The sequence below is a fragment of the Anopheles merus genome, chromosome X (genome assembly GCF_017562075.2).
Source record: "Anopheles merus strain MAF chromosome X, AmerM5.1, whole genome shotgun sequence".
NCBI classification, from domain to species: Eukaryota; Metazoa; Arthropoda; class Insecta; order Diptera; family Culicidae; genus Anopheles; species Anopheles merus.
In genome coordinates, this window is record NC_054081.1 from 479,141 (window position 1) to 502,117 (window position 22,977).

The 22,977-nt window shown below is 52.2% G+C and overlaps 1 protein-coding gene across 2 annotated transcripts; it reads left to right on the forward strand.

Annotated features, from left to right (window-relative positions):
* The first annotated feature begins 1,077 nt into the window (after window positions 1-1,077).
* LOC121599766 (low-density lipoprotein receptor-related protein 4) lies at window positions 1,078-22,072 on the forward strand. 2 transcript variants are annotated; one of them, XM_041927833.1, is made up of 11 exons: window positions 1,078-1,101; window positions 2,562-3,825; window positions 5,281-6,286; window positions 7,224-7,674; window positions 8,158-8,282; window positions 8,367-10,509; window positions 10,608-10,904; window positions 10,985-11,638; window positions 12,643-13,720; window positions 14,405-14,577; window positions 14,652-22,072. In XM_041927833.1, exons 2-11 carry the CDS (start codon window positions 3,687-3,689, stop codon window positions 14,769-14,771), a joined length of 6,186 nt encoding a protein of 2,061 aa, XP_041783767.1. In that variant the 5' UTR covers window positions 1,078-1,101; window positions 2,562-3,686; the 3' UTR covers window positions 14,772-22,072. The 2 variants fall into 2 exon arrangements, with proteins under 2 accessions (XP_041783767.1, XP_041783776.1); XM_041927842.1 differs by having other exon boundaries at window positions 8,370-10,509.
* Window positions 22,073-22,977: the final 905 nt, after the last annotated feature.

Sequence of the window (22,977 nt, forward strand, 5' to 3'; positions counted from 1 at the left end):
ATCGAGAGAACACGAACTTTTAAAGCTCCATGAAAGCTTGTACAGCGGTCTAGTTTTGAGCTTTGTGGGTGTTTTTTTAACTTTTTTTTAATTTTTGAAAATCAAGCTAAACGTGCACTAACAGTAGTTTCTATCACTGTACAGCATATGATTGAATTGATGCAATACACAAGTGTTTGGAAGTAAGTCAGCCACTGTTGCTGTTGCTGTTTGACACCCGCTACCTTAGCTGCCCCCTCTCAGCACCCTTCATATCTTCGGCCGGATTGTACGATCGCTTAGCCTAAACTCTCAACTCAAAGACCATCTTTCCGCTAGTGGCAGCGACATCTGTCGATTGCTTTCCGGTACCACCGGGGAGCTTTTTTGCCCGTAGCGAGGGGATTTTCCGCGGGATGGTTGGGAACAACGACCAGTCCTGCGAAGGTGCAGCTAATTTGGAAAGCAAACAAACGCAAATTCTGGAATGTTGGCAGCTGTGACCAACCTCGCCATCTCCTCTCTCTCTCTCTCTTTGCCCGTGGACAATGAGTGCATGGTAGAGCCTAGATGTCCCAGCGTGGGCAATTAATTGTTGGATCCCGCTTCCGGTTGGTTACTTTGTTTAGTCTACGCGACACACGGCCAACTTCCGTTGCTTTAACAAAAGATTAAGACGAAGTAAAAAACGCACACACGCACACACACGCACACCCATGACAGGATCCTCCCGTATTGGAAGAGCGAAGGCTCCCGGTTAGTTGCGCTGCACGGATATCGCGGTTCGCACAGTGCCAGTGCCGGTCAGGGCGACTGCGCACTGCTCGGCACGGGCCGTTCGCTCGCTCCCCGGGATGCAACTCTCCTGCCAGGCAGGCTGGCTGGCTGGCTCGCTGGCTCGCTCGTTATGTAAGTGGCGCCCAAAAATTCCCCGACGCTCTCGGATGCTGGGCTGTGAGATGCTGGCTGTGCTGAGAGCCGGGAGAGAACCGGCCAGATGCCGAACGGCGGATGCGCCGCGATTATGTGTGTGGACGAGATGAAAATCTGCTCCTGGCTCGTGGATGCCACCAGTTACAGATGTACCGTTCGCGTGATTGGCTGCACCGCAGGCCAGGTCTGGTAGTGTTCGGTGGTGAACGGCCAACGGGGTGGAGTGGAGGGTGGAGCGCGCGCGACGAGAGTCGAACGCCAAAAAAAAAAACCCATCACCACTACCCTTTCGTAGAGATCATTCCTCATTCCACACACACGCCACCTTTCCTTTCTTCGCAAATCCTTGTGTAGTCGTCAAGAACGCCAACACTGGTAGGGTTTCCGGTGCAGGGTTGGGACCATACGCGTGGCCACGGCAGCTTTTCCGCGGCTGGAGTCCCAGCGCTGGACCTCTCACCAACCAACACTGTACGCCCATCAAGCGCATCGATCAACACGCGGCGGAAATGCTTAAACGCGTTCGGGCGAAAGCACTTGCCAACGACGCAATTTGCCCCCCTGTAGCAGCAGCAATAGTGAGCAGGCTGGCCGAGGCTCTGTGCTTGTGTGTGTGTGCATGTGTATGTGTGTGTAATTGCGTTTGCGTGCGTGAGAATGCCGTTGGTGCGCAAAAAGTAACAGAAACAGGAAAGAAAGAAAAACACACACGCACGCACGCACGTCGTGATTCTTGAGCCACCGTGTGCAACCCACTGGGACGATTTGGTGAAGACTAACAAAAAAACAAGAAGAAGAAACAAAACGAAAAAAGGGTGTAGGCAGCCACGGGAAACTACGGTGCACACCCACACGTACGCGGGCGGGTGATATACGCAGTACCGAAAAGCTGTGAAAATTAAGCTTTTGGTTCAGTGTGTGTGTGTGCGTGTGTGTGTGCCGCCGCATGTTGAAGTGAGTGTAAATGTACACGTTTGTGAAGGGGTTTTTTTTTCTTGGCGCTTTCCCGATTTTCTTTGCCAAAAAGGGAGGATGCCTTAACCCTACTTCTATGTATGTGTCGCCATGTATGTACCCGACATATGCGTCGACCCTTTTCGACCCACTGTACCTTGTGTGTGTGTGTGTGTGTGTGTGTGTGTGTGTGTGTGTGTGTGTGTGTGTGTGTGTGTGTGTGTGTGTGTGTGTCCATGTGCCCCATTTGGGCAAAGCGAGTGACTTGTGGGCGTGGGCGACTACATGCTGGATTATGAAGGGGTAGAAGAGTGGTGAAGAGTGGAGAAGGATCACAGTGGAGGGGGATGGAGCCCGAAAGTCGTCCGGACGTATATATTTGAATCTGCACAAAACGCACATATACAGCGTCCTCAGCTACATATACATATGTATAGTCGTTGGGCATAACGCCTCCAGATCTTTCTACACTCCTCGCTCTCTCTCTCTCTCTCTCTCTCTCTTTTCTCTCTCTCTCTTTTTCTCTCTTTGTCTAAGCTCCCACTCCTATCTCCTCCCTCCCTTCCTACGCCTTCCCCCCCAACCCCTTTTACCCATCAAACGGTCTTATATCAAAGTGTCACCATTTTCGCAATCGCAAAACTCCATTCATTTCTCCATCCTTTTTTTTTTTCTTTGCGGTTTTTTGATGGCAGATTTTTTTTGGAGACTCAAAGTGTAACCGACAGTGTGTGCTCGCATCATGAGTAAGGGATATAAGAGAAGATGCTAAACCAGTGACCGCCCAGGCTTGCCGCGTGACCTGTGACCGCGGACATTGTGCTGTGTGTACGTGTGTGAAAAGAAGCTTGTGTGCGTGTGGTTGTGTGTGTGTGTGTTGTGTGCTGGTGTGTTGTGTTTCCCTCGAATCTGTCGCGCAAAAGCTTATCCCCCCTTCCCGAACCAACAAACAAGTAAAACGAGAAAACACACAGAAGAAAAAAAAACCGAACCTGTATGATAACTTAACACCAGCTAACCTCAACCATGTATCAAGAGCAATGCTTGCGGGCGCGGACGGACGAAGAAGCAGAAGCAACGGCAGGAGCGGCAGCAGCAGCAACGGTAGCGCCCCCATCATCGATTAGCTTGGCCGCGTGTGCACCGGTGCGGGTGCGTTGCCCACCCTAGGAGGGCGGCCGTCAGGGTTGGCGGGCGGTCCACCAGGGCCACCACGGACACGGAAACTTCCGACAGCTTAAAACTTAGCAGCGCTTCCCAACGCGGTGCGCTTAACTTTTTAAATCTCTGCCAGCTCCTCCCCCCCCCCTCTCACTCCCTGTGCTCTCCCTTCGCCGTCTCCTGGTTCCATCAGTTTTCGGGCACCGCCCCACCGTAGCGCGCGGGGGGAAAAAGGATCGAGTTTTGTCAGAGAGAAAAAAAAGGAACAAACAGTTTCCGAAGAACAGTTTTGTGCCACAAACTTGCCCAAGAGACTTGCGAAACAAAGCGAAGCCGTAAAACCTGATGCCCAGCATGCCCCAAGCTTTGGCTTACTGGATGTAAAAAAAAAAAAAAAAAAAAAAACAAAAAATCCTGTGTGCGTGATTGTGAGGCAGCAAAGTGTCGTTGGCGGGTGCAAGCTTCTTAGCCGAACTTACTTAATCGAACCGTTAGTGGACTGTGAGTTTTTTTTCGGGGGTTTTGCACCTGCGGAAACTCCAACACAACCGAGCGGGTCCGCGCTGGGGCGGAGGGGCGTGAGCTGCACGGCAGCGTTGGACGGTTCCGGCAGGCGAGCCGGAGCCGGAGGAACATCATACGCCACCGGGCGGTACAACATGGTGGTGGCGGCGGCGGAACCGCGTCGGAACCGGGGCAGTGGCCGGTCGCACCGCTGTCTGGTCGCGCTGGCCGGGTTCGGCGTGCGGCTGGGCCTGATCGTACCCCTGCTGACGGTACCGCTCTTCCTGGGCATCGGTAAGTAGCGGGTGAGGGAGACGGGTCCGTTGGTCACATATGGAGGGCTGCCCGGGGTCAGCAAACAGCTGCTCAATGGCGTTATTCCACTCAGGACTTGGGAGCGAGTGGAGTTCCCAACGGACAGCTTAGCATATGGTAGTCAGAGGGAAGGAAAGTGTTCATCATTGGACCAAGAAACGTTAGGGCATAAGGTCATAAGGGCATAACGTCTCGAAACAAGTAAGGTAAGAGACTCCATACGGGAGCTAATCTCCGGACTAGATTTGGAGAGAAAAAAAACTGTGCTGCAGAGAACTACGCTTTCACCCGTTCACACGCGAAGCACACCCAGGGGCACACCTTGAAAGCAAATAACCCACCCAAGGAGACGTGGCAATGTTGTGGGGAGAGGCGTGCAGGAACGCCAGCAATTTCGCAGAAACCATTGGAAAAAGGCCTGCAAACGGTGCAGGGGTGGAGGAGGCGAGGGAAGGAGACGTAGGTATTGCAAAACCGTGGGTCGGGAAAACAATAATGGTTTGAATATTGGACTTCGATTTCAATCCAATCAACTCCCTCTGCCTTCTGCTCCCCCTTCCAACGCATCCCGCGCCCAGCCAGCTCCATTCCATGAATGAGCGAGCAGAAAGCTGGTTGCAAAATTGATACAAAAGACGAGGGCAGCCGGAGTGGCGGGAAGAGGGAAAAGGATACGAACGCGATTAGGCGCCAGATGAGAGCCGAGAGAGGTCGGAGAGTAAACGGGGTGAGCTTAACCACGACACTCAGACACCGGAGTCTGAGAAGATGAGGGCAGCAGCCGAGCGCTGCGAGCGCTCGCACAATAGCTCTCGCGCGCCCTCTTAAATCAATAAACAGCTTTTTCAGTGCGAAGCTCTGCTTGCGCTGCGTGTGCGTCGTGCGGACAATCGCTCTCTCTCTCTCACACAATCACACGCCCGTTCGCTCGAAAATGGGCGAAATTTTTGGGAACTTTATGAGCAAAAGATTTCGAAACTAAATCGGCACGCAGTGAGGACGAACCGTGCGCACGCGCAGGTATCCCCCCCCCTCCCCCTCTGTACTCCCCCAACCCTTAAATGTTCCATTCATCAAAACAGCGATGGGTGTAATCTGTCCTTGAAACCCGAACGGGAGGGGATCAAAGAGGAAGGAGGAGGAGGAGGAAGAGTAGGAGAAGGTTTAGGTAGTGGACTTTTTCGAAAGACGCCCCAACGGCTAGGCGAACGCCATCCGATGGCCACGGTGGCGTTTCCTTTATTGGCCAATTCGAGGTTAAGTTTTTCCTGAATGCTGCTGAATGTCCGAATGACTTTACCTGGGAGAAGACGGGGCTTTCGATATCGGGACACGGGCGTACCAGATTGTCGATGAACATGTTGTAGCTCACAATTTTCATTCTATTTTTCTCCCACCCACACCCACACACACACACACACAATCCTTCCCTAGCCCACGGTGAGGAGCAGACAACGGAAATCACGTCGGAGGGCGTCGGGCACTACAACGGAAAGTCGGAGCAGTCGGGGCCGCCGGGGCCGAATCAGCTCGGCGCGGCCTGGCAGATATTCGGCTCGAACTCGATGCGGCAGCCGGGGGGCGAGGGCCGGGTCGTCAAGACGAAGCCGCGCAAACCGAAACCCTACCAGAAGGACATCCGGCCGCAGCTGCCGCCGGGTAAGATCATGATGGCGCCGCCCCGGCGGCGCACCTTCCACCAGGCGACCCAGTACCCCAAGAACGCCTCGATCGCGATCGACCGTAGCGCAGGGCTGTCGCACCACCCGATCGGGAGCCACGCGGCCGGTGGCAATGTGTACGGCTCGATGTCGCACTACGACACGGTGTACGGTATACGGGGGGTCGAGCGGCGAGACAACGATGGCTTCCGGCCGTTCGAGCGGTACGGGCCGAGCGCGCACCTGGGCCACTACCACATCCACCCGGACGATGACATATTCCGGCCGGACGAGGAGCTGCTGATGGAGTCGGGCGGAGGCGGCGGCGGAGCGGGTGCCGCCGGCAAGGCGGACGGGCTGGCCGGGATCGAGAGCTGCGACATCAAGTGCGAGCCGCGCGAGTTCACCTGCGACAAGAGCTGCGCCTGCATCCACATGGATCTGCACTGCGACGGGCAGGCGGACTGCGTGCTGACCGAGGACGAGCAGAACTGCGAGATAGTGCACCAGCGGCTGGCCCAGCAGATCAAGGACAACTGCGAGACGAGCGGCACGCACGTGATCTGCGCGACCACGCACACCTGCATCTCGCGCGACTGGCTGTGCGACGGGGACGACGACTGCGGCGACTACACGGACGAGACGCACTGCGGCAACCGGCACGACTGCACCGAGGAGAAGTTCGAGTGCCAGAACGGGATGTGCATACCGCGCGACTGGGTGTGCGACGGCGACAACGACTGCAACGACCTGTCGGACGAGAAAAACTGCACCAAACAGTAAGTGGCGGCCATCGCGGAGGAGGTTGCGACTGCGAGGAAGGGAAGAGAGCGGTTGGAATGGCAAGTGGAGCTGCTTCAAGCACGGCTCATCAAGCCAGCCAGCTCTATTTGATTCAATTAATTAGAGCCATCTGCTGGTGGCATTCCACATTACGGCTAGATGAAATCGCCCGTAGGACCTGAGATGTTATAAGTTTTTCCTCGGAAAAGGCTCAATTGCATGTGTCTAAGGTGCTCCGGAAGCCTGAAGTAATCGCACGGTAAATCCCGGTGCCTAGTTACAGGTTGGCTATTCCTGTCAAACAAAAGCTGACATGGAAAATTACCTCGGAAGGTCACGACCCAGACGACCCAAGACTAGTCGAAGTTGCACTGGGCGGGACTGAAATTCCAAACAAGAAGACTCCTATTTCTGACATTGCACTTCAAACAAACGGCAGCACTGTAGCTGGACGTGCACCTGCACCAGCTTGATTTAATTAATTAACAAAATTGCCAATGTGCCAACTGTGCCTGTGATGTCCTGGGAAGCATACATCTTACGGCTCCCAGGGAGTTTTGAAGTTTGGTGCGAACATTCATTACCCCGACCGTGAACTTGAACTAGTTGCCTTCATTAGTGCTCGGCACTCGGCAATCGAGACCTGGGCTGGAAATTGTTTGCTACCTTTTCGCCCTGCCTCCCCGAGGGTGGGCCTAGCCTGCTTAACCCATGAACACCTTTTGCTAGCTTCACCCAGGGAATGCCTAGCGCGTGGCTGGGTTTTCTTGTTAATTGGGAAGGCTTAATGGCGCGTTTCAATTTAACGATGTTTACCCCGCTGCACTGCTTAATGAGCTGCCTTTTGAAGTGTGCATCCGCTGCTCTCAGACCTTCCCTCATCCCTATTCATCATATTTGCCACCGTACCTTAACCTTCCTTCTCCGCCGCAGATGTACGCGGGACGAGTTCCGGTGCAAGGATGGGTCCTGCATCTCGGCCTCGTTCCAGTGCGACGGCGAGACGGACTGTATCGACGAGTCGGACGAGGCGAATTGCGACCGGCCGATGCAGAGCTGCCCGGAGGGCGAGTTCAAGTGCAAGGGCGCCCTGGGCGGTATGGGCGGCCCGGGCGGCCGCTGCGTCCTGATGCGGTTCCGGTGCGACGGCGACAACGATTGCGGCGACTGGAGCGACGAGGAGAACTGTGCGAAGAAGCAGGTCGACTGCATGATCAACGAGTTCAAGTGCGACGATGGCGACTGCATTCCGCTGCAGTGGCGCTGCGACGACAAGCAGGACTGCAACAATGGCGAGGACGAGAAGAACTGCCCGGTGGATCGGATCGCCGGGCGGACCTGCTCGCCGGACGAGTACACGTGCAAGGATGGCCGCTGCATACTGGTAAGCTTTGTTTAAGGGTGTTTTTTGTGTGTGTGACATCGGCAGCGTGGACTATGTATGTTTAGGCTAATCTGGATGAATTCGAATACGTCCAGACGACTTCGAATCATTACAGACGACTTCAAATAGTTCTTGTAAAGCGATTCTGAGCGATAAGAATAGGTTGGATACGTCGGGACGAGTTCGGAGTTCACATCACTCCAGACGACTCCAGGTGACTCGTAATGGTTACAGAAGACTCCAACTAGTTTTGGTTGCGTGAGTTTGACTGATTTTAATTTCGAAGCGTCGGGACAACATTGGATGAGTCTGGATTGTTCAGGTTGAATCCATTAGACTCCAAACGGCAGACACCTTGGAATGCTTCTAACTGGAGGACGCTGTTCAACACGCTGTGCCGAGATCAAAATGCTTCTCCTTCGTTACGTTCGTGTTATGAACCTATTTGATGAATATACGCTTCATTTGCCTACCTTTCTGTAGCGATCCTGGGTGTGCGATGGCTCGGCCGACTGTCGGCGCGGCGAAGACGAGCAGGACTGCGACATCAAGTGTGAGCTGAACCAGTTCCTGTGTCCCTCGGGCAGCCGAAATAGTACGCGCGACTCGTAAGTACCACACAGCCACAAGTCCGACTAGCCTTCCGAAAACTGGCATCTAACGCGGACGGTCGACTTTCCCCCATTTTGCAGCAGCGTGTGCATCAACCAGAAGCATGTGTGTGACGGGCACACCGACTGTGCGAACGGCGAGGACGAGATGCGCTGCCCGATCGTGCACCCGTGCGGGGCCCACTCGCGCTGCGAGCAGCTCTGCATCACGGCGTACAGCGGTCGGGAGGAGTGCATGTGCCGGCCGGGATACCTGCTGCACGGCAACGGCTACAACTGCACCGACATCGACGAGTGCAGCATCACGAGCAATCCGGTCTGCTCGCAGGAGTGTCTGAACGTGGCGGGCAGCTTCCGGTGCTCCTGCCAGCCCGGCTACGTGCTGCGGCCGGACCAGCGCACCTGCAAGGCGGTCGGCGGCTCGGTGAAGCTGCTGATGGCGAACCGGGCCGACATACGGCAGGTGTCGCTCAGCAACAACCAGTACACCTCGATCGCGAAGGGCCTGCCGAACGCGATCGCGCTCGACTACCACTACCGGCAGGATCTGCTGTTCTGGACGGACGTGTCGATCGACGTGATCAAGCGGTCGCACCTGAACGGGAGCGGCGTCCGGGACGTCATCAAGTGGGGGCTGGAGTCGCCGGGCGGGCTGGCAGTGGACTGGATACACGATCTGCTGTTCTGGACGGATTCGGGCACGCGCCGCGTCGAAGTGTCCACGCTCGACGGCCAGATGCGGGCCGTGATTGCGGCGAGTGATCTGGACAAACCGAGAGCGATCGCGGTGCATCCGGGCCGGGCGCTGGTGTTCTGGACCGACTGGGGCACGGCGCCGAAGATCGAGCGCGCGTTCATGGACGGGTCCGACCGGCAGACGATCATCGCGGAGGCCATCTTCTGGCCGAACGGGCTCACGATCGACTACACCAGCAGCCGCATCTACTGGGCGGACGCGAAGCACGTGATCGAGAGCGCCAACTTTGACGGGCGGGTGAGGCGCAAAATCCTGAGCAACAACCTGCCGCACCCGTTCGCGCTCGCCCTGTTCGAGGACTCGATGTACTGGACGGACTGGCACACGAAAACCATCTCGACCGCGAGCAAGGTGAATGGGCGCGGCTTCCGCGTCGTGCACGAGGGGCTCCACTTCCCGATGGGCATCCAGAGCTACCATCCGTCCCGCCAGCCCGACTTCACCAACCGGTGCGTGGCGGACAAGAACGGCCGCAAAGGGGGCTGCTCGCACCTGTGCCTGCCGGCCCGCACGCACCGCCGCTGCGCCTGCCCGATCGGGCTGACGCTGCGCCCGGACCAGAAGACCTGCTCGACCGTGCCGGACAAGCTGCTGCTGATCGCGCGCAAGAAGGACGTCCGGGTGCGGCAGCTCGATGCGGCTAACCCGGTCGACATGGTGCTGCCGCTCGACGGCATCAAGTCGACCGTCGCCGTCGACTGGTGCAGCCGCACGAACGTCATCTACTGGACGGACGTCGGCAAGAGCATGATCAGCCGGGCGTTCATCAACGGCAGCCAGCAGGAGGCGATCGTGAAGGCGAACCTGATCTCGCCCGCCGGTCTCGCCCTCGACTGGGTGACGGACAAGATCTACTGGACGGATCCGGGCACGAACCGCATCGAGGCGGCGACGACGGACGGGCGCCAGCGGGCGCTGCTGATCTGGGAGCGGCTGGACAAGCCGCGCGACATTGTGGTGCACCCGGGCGAGGGCTACATGTTCTGGTCGGACTGGGGCTCGAACCCGCTGATCGAGCGGGCCGGCATGGACGGTACCGGCCGGTTCACGCTCGTGTCGGAGAATCTGCAGTGGCCGAACGGGCTGGCGCTGGACGTGGACAAGCAGCGGCTGTACTTCCTGGACGGTGGCACGAAATCGCTCGAGTACGTCAACTACGACGGCACCGGGCGCAACCGGCTCATCACCGAGGGGCTGAAGCACCCGTTCGGGCTGGACGTGTACGAGAAGCGCGTCTACTGGACCGACTGGGACACGCACAGCATCCAGGTGGCGAACATGTACAACGGGCACGACCGGCGCACGATACTCGCGAACAACACCGACCTGATGGACATACGCGTGTTTCACCGGAACAGGCGCGACTCGCGCAACCCGTGCGCCCACAAGAACGGTGGCTGCTCCTACATCTGTCTGCTGAACCCGACCAGCTACAGCTGTGCCTGCCCGATCGGTATCCAGCTGAAGGTAAGCGGTTGCCACTCGGGAGGTTTAACGCGCCAAGCAGCCAAGCTCTAATCATGCATTTGTGTCTTTCTTTCCTTCCCCTCCTTGGCGGTCCCCAGGATAATGGTAAAACGTGCAAGAGCGGCCCCTCCAACTATCTGGTGTTTGCGCACCGTACCGAGGTGCGGCAGGTGTCGCTCGACAGTGACTATCAGATCGATGTGGTGCTGCCGCTGCCCCCGATCTCGAACGTGGTCACGCTGGACGTCGATCGGCGCACGGGCGAGATCTACTGGGCGGACACGATCGAGGACGTGATCATGCGCTCCACGCCGGACGGCATGCGCATCAAGCAGATCTACAGCGAGAGCATGACCAGCGTGGACGGGCTCGTGATCGACTCGATCGGGCGCAAGGTAAGCGAGGACGCTGCAACTTCCTGGGGCCTAAGGCATTAAGGAGTCTAAACTCTCCCCTCCCCACCCCCAATTTCCAGCTGTACTGGACCGACGCCGGGCGGAAGGTGCTGGAGGTGAGCGACCTGGAGGAGGGCATACGCAGTGCGCTGGTGTGGAAGGATCTGGAGCAGCCGCGGGGCATCGCGCTCGACTACGAGTCGGGCTACCTGTTCTGGTCGGACTGGGGCGCCAACCCGCGCATCGAGCGGGCCGACATGGACGGGGAGAACCGGGTCGATCTGATCACCGAGGGGCTCGGCTGGCCGAACGGGCTGGCCGTCGATCGGGCGGCAAAGCGTATATACTGGGCCGACGCACAGATGAAGACGATCGAGTCGTGCACGCTGAGCGGTGGGGCGCGCACCAAGGTGGTGGAAAATTTGCCCCACCCGTACGCACTGGCCGTCACCGGGCGCACCATCTACTGGACGGATTGGATCACGAAGGCGCTCCACTCGGTGCCGAAGGGCAACCCGGCCCACATCCGCAACGTTACGCACGGGCTGGAGGGCCTGATGGATGTGAAGGTGGTGCAGGAGGACGAGGAGCGCCATCTGGAGAATGTGTGCGGGGCGGGCAACGGGGGCTGCTCGCACCTGTGCCTGCGCAATCCGACCGGCTACTCGTGCAAATGTCCGACCGGGCTGACGATGCGGGAAGGCAGCACGACCGACTGTAAAACCCTGCCGGACGTAAGTAGTCAGATTGTTCTTCACAGGTTGCTATTTTGTTTTTATCAATATCTTTGTTATCCTTTGTTTCAACTGGTTTATTGATTGCCTCATGTTATTGAAAGAGGTACTATTTGTGTATTTATGCAGGCATATATATGACATATGACCTTAAATATTGTGTAGTTCAGTACCTCTATATCCAGCAGGATTTATACTTTTAAAAGCTTTCTTCTACTAGGACCACTTAACGTTAAGGATGCCATGTCATCAGGCTTGATGAAATGTCTATCTTCAGTATAAGTTAGTCAACACCCTGCAAGTAACATGTTGTATGTAGATATTCAATTCTGACTTGTACCCTGTAACTGTATCGAGAAGGAACATGATCCTAACATGAAATAAGCATCTTACAGAGTTAATCTGCCTAAACTGAACTGTAAAGACATTCAAATCCCTTTAAACCCCTTTGATTTGTAAGAACAGACGATTTGTCTGGCGTCTAGGCTCTAAAACCCACGCTAAAGGACACAATCCCCAGGAAGAAATAACTGAACTTAGAGATAATGTCCTGTGATCAGAAGAATGTCCTCCACAGAGCAGGCACTGCTCTCCCCGACAAGAACTCACTGACCCAAATGGTACCGTGAGTTCAACGAAAGGAGAGTAACGAACATGTCTGCTATTGTGACTAATAAACAATTCGAAGAAATCGGAAAGGAAGCGAACAGGACATCAGAAGACGTCATTTACTGATTTAGAAGCTGTACAGGCAGTCCTAGACAATTATAATTAATGTTTCTGACTGGTATGATGGAGCAAAGAGACCTTACCTGAGAATCGTGTCAATGTGTCTCAATGCGTCCCAGCACTGGGAAAGATCTTTACAACTTCTTTCAGTCTCAGTTTGGGGTAGATTTTCTCCATTCCTGACGTGTATACAATACATGAATACTTTCAGTTAGAGCATTAAAATGAAATGAAATAATGCAACCAACATCTCTTCCACGCCTCTTCACAAACAGGAGTACCTGCTGATAGCACTGCGCTCGGGCATTGGGCGCATCTCGCTCGACACGCCGGACCTGTTCGATGTGGTGCTGCCAATCGAGGGCGTACACGGTGCGGTCGTGCTGGACTACCACTTCGACAGCATGTACGTGTTCTACGCCGATGTGAACGTGGACGCGATCCGGCGCGTCAACATGCACAACTACTCCGACACGCAGGTGATCGTTTCGAGCGGGCTGAACACACCGAACGGCATCGCGGTCGACTGGCTCGCCGACAACCTGTACTGGACGGACACGGCCCTGAAGAAGATCGAGGTCGCCCGGCTGGACGGCTCGTGCCGGAAGGCCATTCTGACCGACGGGCTGGACGATCCGCGCTCGATCATCCTCTATCCGAAGCGGGGCTTCGTCTTCTGGGCCGACTGGGGCCAAACGCCCAAGATCGAGCGGGCGTACATGGACGGGTCCGAGCGGCGTAGCATAGTCGACTTCGAGCTCGGCTTCCCGACCGGCCTGGCCATCGACTTCGACGCGAAGAAGCTGTACTGGGCGGACGCACTGCAGGATCGGATTGAGCTGTGCGACTTCGACGGGCGCCGGCGCCAGCAGGTGGTGTCGCACGCGACCCATCCGTTCGGGTTCACGCTCACCGCGACGCACCTGTACTGGACCGACTGGTACAACAAGTCGGTACTGCGCGCACCGAAGCACAGCGTGTCGAGCGTCGAGGTGGCCCGGTTCAGCTTGCGCGGTGCACTCGAGATACGGGCCGTGTCGGGGCAGCGGCAACCGCACGACTGGAACCCGTGCCGCAGCGACAACGGCGGCTGCTCGCACCTGTGCCTGTACGCCGAGACGCGGTACGTATGCGGCTGCCCGGACATACCGGACGCACATCACTGCGACCCCGAGCCGGCCATCCTCGTGGCGATGAAGCCGAACGACGAGATGCTGTCGGCGAGCGAGGAGAAACCACCCCACTCGAACGGCTCGATCGTGCTGAGCAGCAGCCGAATGCACGCGCAGCTAGTCATCATAGCGACCGCCATCCTGGCCGGGCTGCTTATCATCGTCATCATCGCCATCTTAGGTAATTCGGACGCGTAATTTCAAACAGCGGCAGGAGTTCAGGCTAGACTAGGCTAGGCTAGACAGCGCACTTTGTTTTGGACAGACACTCTAGTGATGGGTGGATTCAGCTTTTGTGATGCAGGGAGATATGATTTTCGGACGATTCTAGTCGAATTCTGAACGATTCTAGACGAATTTGCTACAATTTTGTACGAATTCTGGATGGTTTTGGACAATTACAGACGATTGTGGACAAATTATAGCGAGACCAAAAACCAGCTCAAACGAGTTAAGACCTTTTTCGATGAATGCAAATTAATCCATATAAGTGAATCCGGCATGAGTCCGGATGTCTCGAGACTAGTCCATACGGCTCATCCGGAAACATCTTTATTCGTCTGTGGATAGTCCGAAGTCATCCAGAGTCATTCGGATTCATCCGGAACCATCCAGGCGCGTTTGTCAGATTCGTCGAGGTTCGTCAAGAATTCTCGACTCAAAACGGGATTTCCGAATTCGTAACCAGATTCAAGATTTCAAAAGCTGAGGTCGGAAAAGATCCTCGATTCCATTGCGGATCACCCATCACTAACACCCACGCACGCACGCACTCACATACACTCCTCCGCTACGCCTATCGCTTGGGGTTGGATGATTGGTAAAACTTGGAATATTGTGATGTGATGTGCTTTCACCTTTCCAGTGCTGATTGTCAACTCGAAACGCAAGCAGAGTAAGAAAAGCTCGCGCAGTGCCAGCGACGTGCTGACCTTTACCAACCCGAACTACAACGGCATCGAGGGTCTCTGCCAGACCGGCGATTCCGGCTCGTCGCGCAACACCATCTGGAAGCGGCTGAAGTACGATCGGGCACAGGTTAGTTTTTTGGACCCACAGCCTGAAGTCGCCTCAGAAACCTGAACTAATCCCTTGCCTTCACTTCCCAACAGGAGCGTGTTTTTGAGGAGAAGTATCTGGGCGTCCAGCATCACGGTACCAGCAACGGTAGCTACCTAGCGTCGACGCCCACGTCCCAGATAACACCGGTGTCGGCTGTTCTACCCGTCTAAAGCGCTCTAAGCGTTTTGGGGGCATGCCAGTCCTTGTGGGTGTATAGTTCCTGCTGTTCGCGCGAGGCGATTCACTGACGATACCCGAATTCCGAACACATCTAAGGGCAGACTGAGGACGAGCGGCATGGGCAAGGGGTTGTTTTTACTCTCCTTCCGGCCGGCAGCTCCTCCTGCAGTTCTGCTACTGGCGAGGAAGACAAAAAAACAAAAACCACATACATATATATATTAGAGAACAGAGTCCTGAGAGGAAAACGGAACACGAACCTTAAACTGCTCAAGCAAGAATGTTATATACATTACAGACTGGGACACAAATTGGGAATGTTATGACTATTACAGGCAGCTAAATCACAACATCGTTAAAACGAAAAGAAAGAAACAAACAAAAAAACACACACACACTCACATTAAAGAACTTTACAGAATATTAAGATAACATTTCAATTCAATGAAATATTCTATAGCGTTTGCAACGCAGCAGCAACTCGTTGCTAGATGGTGTCCCCAGGCAGTGCCCTTGGGGAGCCTGAGGGGAGGAAATGTACTGGAAAAGCTGTGAGCTAAAATACATACCGGTGGTCCGGCACCAACCAGTTGGTCCCCACAGGTTTAGGGTCATTCGTTTCCGTTTGATACTTCCGTTTGAAGCGTTGCATACTCCCATACATATGCGTAAACATGCTGTGAACTATCCCGGTGGTGGCGAAAGAGATAAAAATATAGGTGAAAAGAGAAAGAGAGAGGGAGAGAGTAGTCGCACCACCGACAAAACAAACCATAAAGCAAACGATTCCATTACACGTTTGTCAAACAACACATCTTTGCCCACAGCGGGCCATCTTTTCCACCTACGCTCGGTTCACTGTATCCATTCAAAGAAGCAAAAGAAGTAGAAGATGTTGATGATGTTTTGGAGCAATGCACAAAACAATACTGGCAGAGATTGCTGGACTCCTAAAGGATGATCTTTTGCTCCAGCAAGAAGCTGTCGTCTTAATATCTACGTGCGTGTGTGCGTGCGTGGCTTGGTAAATACACCCACCCATACACACACGCACACACTTAACGCAAACAGGCAAATACATTCGGGCAGCAATTACCCGCCAGGTTGGATGTGGGGGAGGGGGACCTACGCGAACCCGTTTTAGAAGCTAAATTTGTATATTTGTAGGTGATCTGTACACGTGTACTGTGTGTTTTCAATTCATTCTGCATGAATTTGTATCTAAGGAAGATAAAAAGAGGAAGACGACGAAGAAGAAGGAGAAGAATACAAAATACCATACCACGAAAGGAAGAGAAAGGGGAGGAAAAAAGTAACAAACATACAAATAAAGCAAACAAACAAGGGCAACGAGATTGTAGTGGTAGAAGGCGAGGGCGAACTTGATACGACTATATAGGAGGCTGTGTTGTGTACCAATCTGACGTGTAGGTGCGCGTGTGTGTGCGTGCGTGTGTGTGTGTGTGTGTGGTGTGTGTGTGTGTGTGTGTGAGTGACGGTTTTAGTGGCGAACGTTACTTAGCAAGCGCTTGCACTCTGCTTGCTAGCCGTCAGCGTACGTCAGACTGTTGGATCTGTACAGTGGGGAGGGCCGCATCGCCTCTTGTCCCCGTGCGTCGGTGGCTCCGGACTGCGGGACCAGCGTAAGAGGTGGTGCGTTAACATCCAACGTCTTTAAATTCGGTTGTTAATTAGTGAATGTGTCTATAGTCGTACACACACACACACACTTACACACAGGCACATCCTCGCGGCAGCTCAAAAATCATAACTCGAGTGGCAACGCATGTTGCGCTCCGAGGTTTACTACGTTATTAGTAGCGATACATTAGGGCGATAGCTCAGACCGCCAGAGAAGGCTCGAGCGTGAGCTAACAAACAGACAAACGAACAAAAAAAATGGAGGGGCCGACACCAGACAGCCAAAGTTTGGCCCCGGATGCGGTCGCTCCGGTCGCTCGCAGGACGCGCCGCGGCGTTCTTCGTTCAGTTTTACTCAAAGCACACTTGTTTCAAATCTACCAAGCGTTGCTCTGTTTAGCATGTTGAGACTATTGACTGATTATCGATGTATGTATCTAGTTTAACCGGACGACGATGTTGGAGGGGCGGGTGGTATGGGGGCTGTGCAAGGGATGGTTTGAAGCAAACCAACGCCACCCCGCGGACGTGGTCGGACCGATTAGTAAAGGGGACGAACGAAGCTTTACGATTCTTGGTGGTCTTTGTGGTGATCGGGTCCTCGGTGCACCGACCTTGGACGATTGGCTGGAGCTGGGCACATCGAGTTTAAACTTTTTTGTTGTTTTGCGGGCTTTAAGGATACCGAAGGATGCAAACCCCAAAACACTGCTCATACCTCCACTCCCCTCTGTTGGCGACCGAACGTTTTGCCGCGTGGTTTGGTGTGCCCGTTTGGGGTCCTACACGACAAGGGGAAGGAGAGATTGAAAAAAAAGGAATTAAGAAATGCCAAGCAAATACGAAACAAACTTATTTGTAAATACTGTGTACTACAAGGGCAAAACACAAACACACATTCACATATTACACTTTACACACACAAACAGAGCAACATGGCGAGATTGTCATCGGAGTAGTGTGTTGACGTGCAGCAATCAGCACAGTTGATGGACAGTGCAACAATGTGCCAAAAGCATCGAATCGGATCGATTAGGCGAGTTTTTGGTTGGTTCGTTAGTTTCGTTACGGTTTGCAATCAACGCGTAGGCAGCGCGCACTTGGGGACAGTTGGCGAAACCTGCGGGCCCAGTCTAGCTCCACATGTCTGTGGGTACACTCAGCGGTAGCTTCCTCGCCTGCATGCAGCCGGCTGGGTGGGAGCGGACTAAGTCGGCGGTCCGTTTGCACTGCTTACGGCGCCAGAGGCTCAAAAAGGTTGTGCACACAACCTGGAACGCTTTGAGCAGATGCATCACGGTACCAGCCGGCGTAGACTGTGCCTACCAGTGCGCTTCGTTTGCTGCGTGCTACAGCCGAGTGTCTCCTTATGCCCGTGAGTTTCCGAGCTGTCTCCCAAGGCGTGTGGAATGCGTTAAAGAATTCGAAAGAGAAGAAAAAAAAACACATAAATAATTGAGGCTAGTGTGAGGACAACAATTGAACATTATTTTTCCAAAAATATTCTAAAAAAAAATGCATAATATTTGCATGACTGTTTTACCGCTCACGTTAACACATCGTAAGAGATACTCACCAGGACAACTCGACCGGTCTGCCTGTCTACACAACAAACGGAAACGGCACAGAACACAGGCAAAAGTACGCTATACAATCTCTGTAAAAGAAGCAGACAAACGATGCATCAAAGTGTTGCATTGCGAGTAACTAATAACTTTACGGTACTTGAAACACAGGGCAATACATTCTAATCGGACGGTGTCTATCGTTTCCATAGCAATGCGTGTGTGACAAGATGAGCGGCAGAGGCCAAACCCCTAAGCAAGCCCTCAGCTCCCGCAAAGCAAACCGTTGCTGCGGCAAACTTGGCACCAACGGTGCCCTCAATCAAGGGGCTCTACATTGAGGCTCACACTACGGGGGAGCCAGGTTTGACCCCACCCCGAACGGTTTACGGATGCGCTTTAGGGGCGTTTGTTGATTGTTGCAAAAAAAAAAGAAAAACAAAACTCATTTGCCTCATCGTTCATACAATCTGTTCGAACGTGTTACTTTTCTCTTGTCTCAAGACCTGAACTGGAACAACAGCAGTTATCACTTGGTACTTAGCGTGGCTAAACGTCAAGTTTAAGATAAAAAATATAATGTAAACACAAAAAAACAAAACCAAAAGAAGAGACGGGCTGTTTGCGATGTTAAATTGCGAGTGAGGGGAGGGAAGGGCAACATAAACAAAGCAAAAACGCATGCATTCATGCAGGTTTTTGAATCCGCGAAACGCATCATCAGAATGCGCGTTTTAGTGCAGCCGTACCGTGGGAGGTGCGGATTTTTTTTTTGTTTTGTGCTACGGAGTAGAGAGTCGGGGAAGCAACACGACAACACAAATGCATGTTTTTTCGGGAAATTTACGATAGGGTTGGTAAGCGACGGGGGCGCCCTACTGCACACAGGGCAATGGTAGAAGTGCGCTCGGGGCAATCACGCTCGATGGCTCTAGAGGGATTCGCTGCTGTCACTTCCATTGTTGCCCGCCGCATGTGTGCGGGCGCAGTGCGGCTAATGCGCCGCGGGGAGAAGAGTGTTGGAGTGTTTTATTAATTTATTTGTTTGTGTTGTTTTTTACGGACACAGTATATGATATCATCGGGAAGGTTACAAATCGGCCGTCCCAGTTTATACATGTAAAAACAAAATGAAAAACACAAACACACACACACACAAAGAAAAGCCACAGGCTTTAGTAAAGGCAACGGGGAAGAAATCCATTGGACCGATCGCTTTGGGTATGCGAACGAATCTCGCGGAATGAAATTTGCGCAAGGCTCTACAAATTTTATTATCGCCGAGATATTCGCAGAGGGGGTTTATGACAACAACAACAACAACAACAGAACACACTCACATACACTCTGAGATTTAGTATAAGCAAGATGCTCGGGATGGGGCAGAGAGAAAGAGAGGGAGAGAGAACGAAAGAGAGCAAAAGAGAGAGAGAAACCATAGCGTAGAGCGTTCCAAATGCTACAACAGTAAATGAATTATGATGTAAAACGGATGTGAATAATTTATTACCTACCTTATATAGTATTATAAGGATAATACAAGTTTTGGCAGGGTTATAGACAAACAAAAAAAAACTGGCTTGTGAACAAACAAAATGGGGGAGACCGAAGAAAGCCGCAACGCTTCGTTCGGATCTCTTGTTTGATGCTCATTTTAAACATTATTTGTAGGGTATATCTTAGGAGGTCCAGTTAAAGTGGACAGTAAGGATCATCTACGCAATGCATTTAACGAAAGGAAGAAAAAAAAAGACAACAGTACGTATGATTTTTGCTAACACACAGTGTGAACACAATACTACAACACTGCAGCATTCGGTGCAAAGCAAACAGAGCAAACCTACACCAACACACACAAGAGATTTTGCGATGTGAAACGAAGGAAAAGGCGCTCCAACCGTAACTCTGGTACACGCGCTAGGTTCATGCTAATGCCGTTCGGATGGGGTTTAGGCAAAGGCAAAGCTAAAACACACATACACTCTCACACACAAACACAGAAACAAAACATAGATTCACATTTACAAGCGAGTGAAACAGAGAGAATCGAAGAATGATATAATGGTTGAAGGAAGGCGGTACCGCGCATCTAACGTAAGATTGATTGTAATGAGGAAGTATAAACATTTGATAACCTCGAAGAGGGTATAGCAAGAGCGTAGCAAACAAAACGAGCAACAACAAGAAAAAAAACGAAGACGAGTCAAACGAAACACAAACACACACATGAAGGTCAGTGAGTCTAACTCACAAATGATTCAGATGATATTTATATTTTTAAAAAGAAAAACCAAACAAAAAAGTGAATAGTCCTGCATTTATTAGGAACAAAAGAAGAAAAAAAGTCGTTTAAACTACAAAAAAAGGAACAGCATGCGGAATGTGAAAATGCAGTTGGCGTGGACAGAGGGGGACAGAGATTGAACAGTGGTAGAGCGAGAAAGCGAGCGAAACAGCGAAAAACAATTGAGCGGACACGAGCAAATAAAAGGGGGGAAAAGGTAAGGGGGAGGGAAGAAAACAGTTCTCAAATCAATGTATATTAGGAATTTAACAAGACAAACCAAAACCAGAAAACAAATCACAAAGAAAACAACACCATACACAATACAGACACTCACACACGCGTACACATGAATACAAACAGACAAGTGCAAGCAAATCGAAGCAAAAACAACAAAAGAAAAAACAAGATGAGAAAATATGTTAAGGTATTCTGACACACCAATCAGCTCAACTAAAAGCAACTGGATGACAGGGGAAAACAAAGGGAAACGAACCTGCCATCGCACACGGAAGCAAAACTACAACAAAAATAAGGTACGTGAATGGAAGCGCCAGCAAACGAGTGAAGAAACACAAGCAAGCAAACAAGCAAACAAACAATAAACTAGTTCATGTGAGGTGGGAAATTGGACAAACAGAAACACAAGCGATGAAAAAAGAGAAGAATGCGAGGGATATTGAAGCGATGTACGCTGCAGCAGCACAGGCCGGCACGGCGATGGCCGAGCATTTGACAGTGACACAACAACAAAACCCCCAATTCACACAGAACAGCTGGTCGTTTTAAAAGGACTGTGTTAAGTTCCATATCCTTGTTCGGTGTAACGCGGTGTTTGCAACTAATTTAATTGAGCAACAAAATGGTACACATTACCACGCGGTGGTCAGGTTCGGTTGTGAGGCGCAAGGCAGATGCTGTTCATCCACGGCGGCTGCAGCAAAATGCATGGATTTGGACTAATTTTGATAACTTATTCACTACGAAAGCCAACTGAGTGAAGCGTGCACGTGTTAGAAGAATTGATACAACGGAATGCTTGCTTGATAAGACAGTTTAGTGTGTTTGACACGGAAGGTTTTTTCTTTTCACAAGCACAACGGTCAGGCCTTAGTACTCGGCGAGTACATTTAGTAATGTTCTGTTGTGTTTTTTTTTTTACGAAAACAGAATAATGTTCTTCAATGCTCATGTTAGCCATTATGTTAACTGATTTCTTGACAGTAACAACCTCACACATTCATATCCGTAAACACACAAACACACACCCACACATCACACACACAAACGCGAACATCGAAAACAAATAATGAAAGCACGGATCTAAATAGTTACGTAAGCATTCCGACACATACTAACTAATGCTGAATATTTCGATCACAACAATTACCTAGCGAATTGGGCAGTGTGCTGCAGGGAAGCCGCCATTTTCTACCACTGGAGAAATCCTAGGTCAGCTGACACACTCACAAATACACTCAATAACACACACACACACCATACACACATACCCACAGACACACATCCAGACACGTTGAAGCCATTGAAAGGTGGACTCGGCTCGGCTTGTCGAGGAGCGCAGGTCACGGACGTGGCTCGCGCACGGGACCGGATGACCAACCGGTCGCCGTGCGCGATGCCGCGCCACGGAGCGAGAGCAGTGATACGGTAGGCAGGGAGGAAACGGGAGGGAAAGTTGCGGTGGCGGATGAACAAACCACTAAAGAAAACTGAATAACATTGTAATGATAAAGAGAAAGAAAAATTAAATATTAATAAATGTATTTTAAATGTTAAAAAATGTGTTTCTGGTGTACGCGCTATGCTACTTTGTAATGTTTCTATTTACTTTCTATACATCTTAGTGTCACAAGGCGTCGGTACACTATGTGGTGCGACTTTGTTCATTCAACGTTCTTTTATTTTTGTGCGTCAGGCTAGTCTCCACAGCTCAAATGAAATCTACGATGGAGGCGCCTAGTGCTTTAAAGAGTGCAGTAGTGTTGCATACAAATGTCTCCTAATTTGAGGAGCGCCCAATGGTTATCCCTAGATGGATTACATAAAAAAGTAAAGCCATACATATGTGGTACCCCTGTAAAGCTGGCTATACTAGGAATATTTAAAATATTTTAATCATCACAGTCATCCTCATCACACCGGCTGATAAGAACAACTTGAGATTTATCGCTCAGTATTTTTTTAGTGTTAATTTTGCACGTAATTAGTGATCATTTTAGTGTGAAAAGGGAGTGGTTTAAATTGTTGGGAGACAAACATTTCCGACTGAATTCTCGTGCGGTCTGTGTGCTCTCCTTATTTGTGATGGAGACGCCTAGTCCTAGTCATAGTTACACAATAGTGATGTGCTGTATGGAGCGCACCCACGACTCCAATCCGACTACGACTATTGTTAGTTCGATTCCGACTCCGGCAAAATGCAATCACTAGATCCGCCCGGAGTCGGAGTCGTTCGGAGTCGTCCGTAGTCGTCCGGAGTCGCCGGAGTCGGAGTCGTCCGGAGTCGGAGTCGTCCGGAGTCGGAGTCGTCCGGAGTCGTCTGGAGTCGAACGACTCCGAACGACTACGGCGACTCCGAACGACTCCGGGCGACTCCGAATGACTCCGAACGACTCCGAACAACTCCGGACGACTCCGACTCCGGGCGACTCCGAACGACTCCGAACGACTCCGACGACTCCGGAC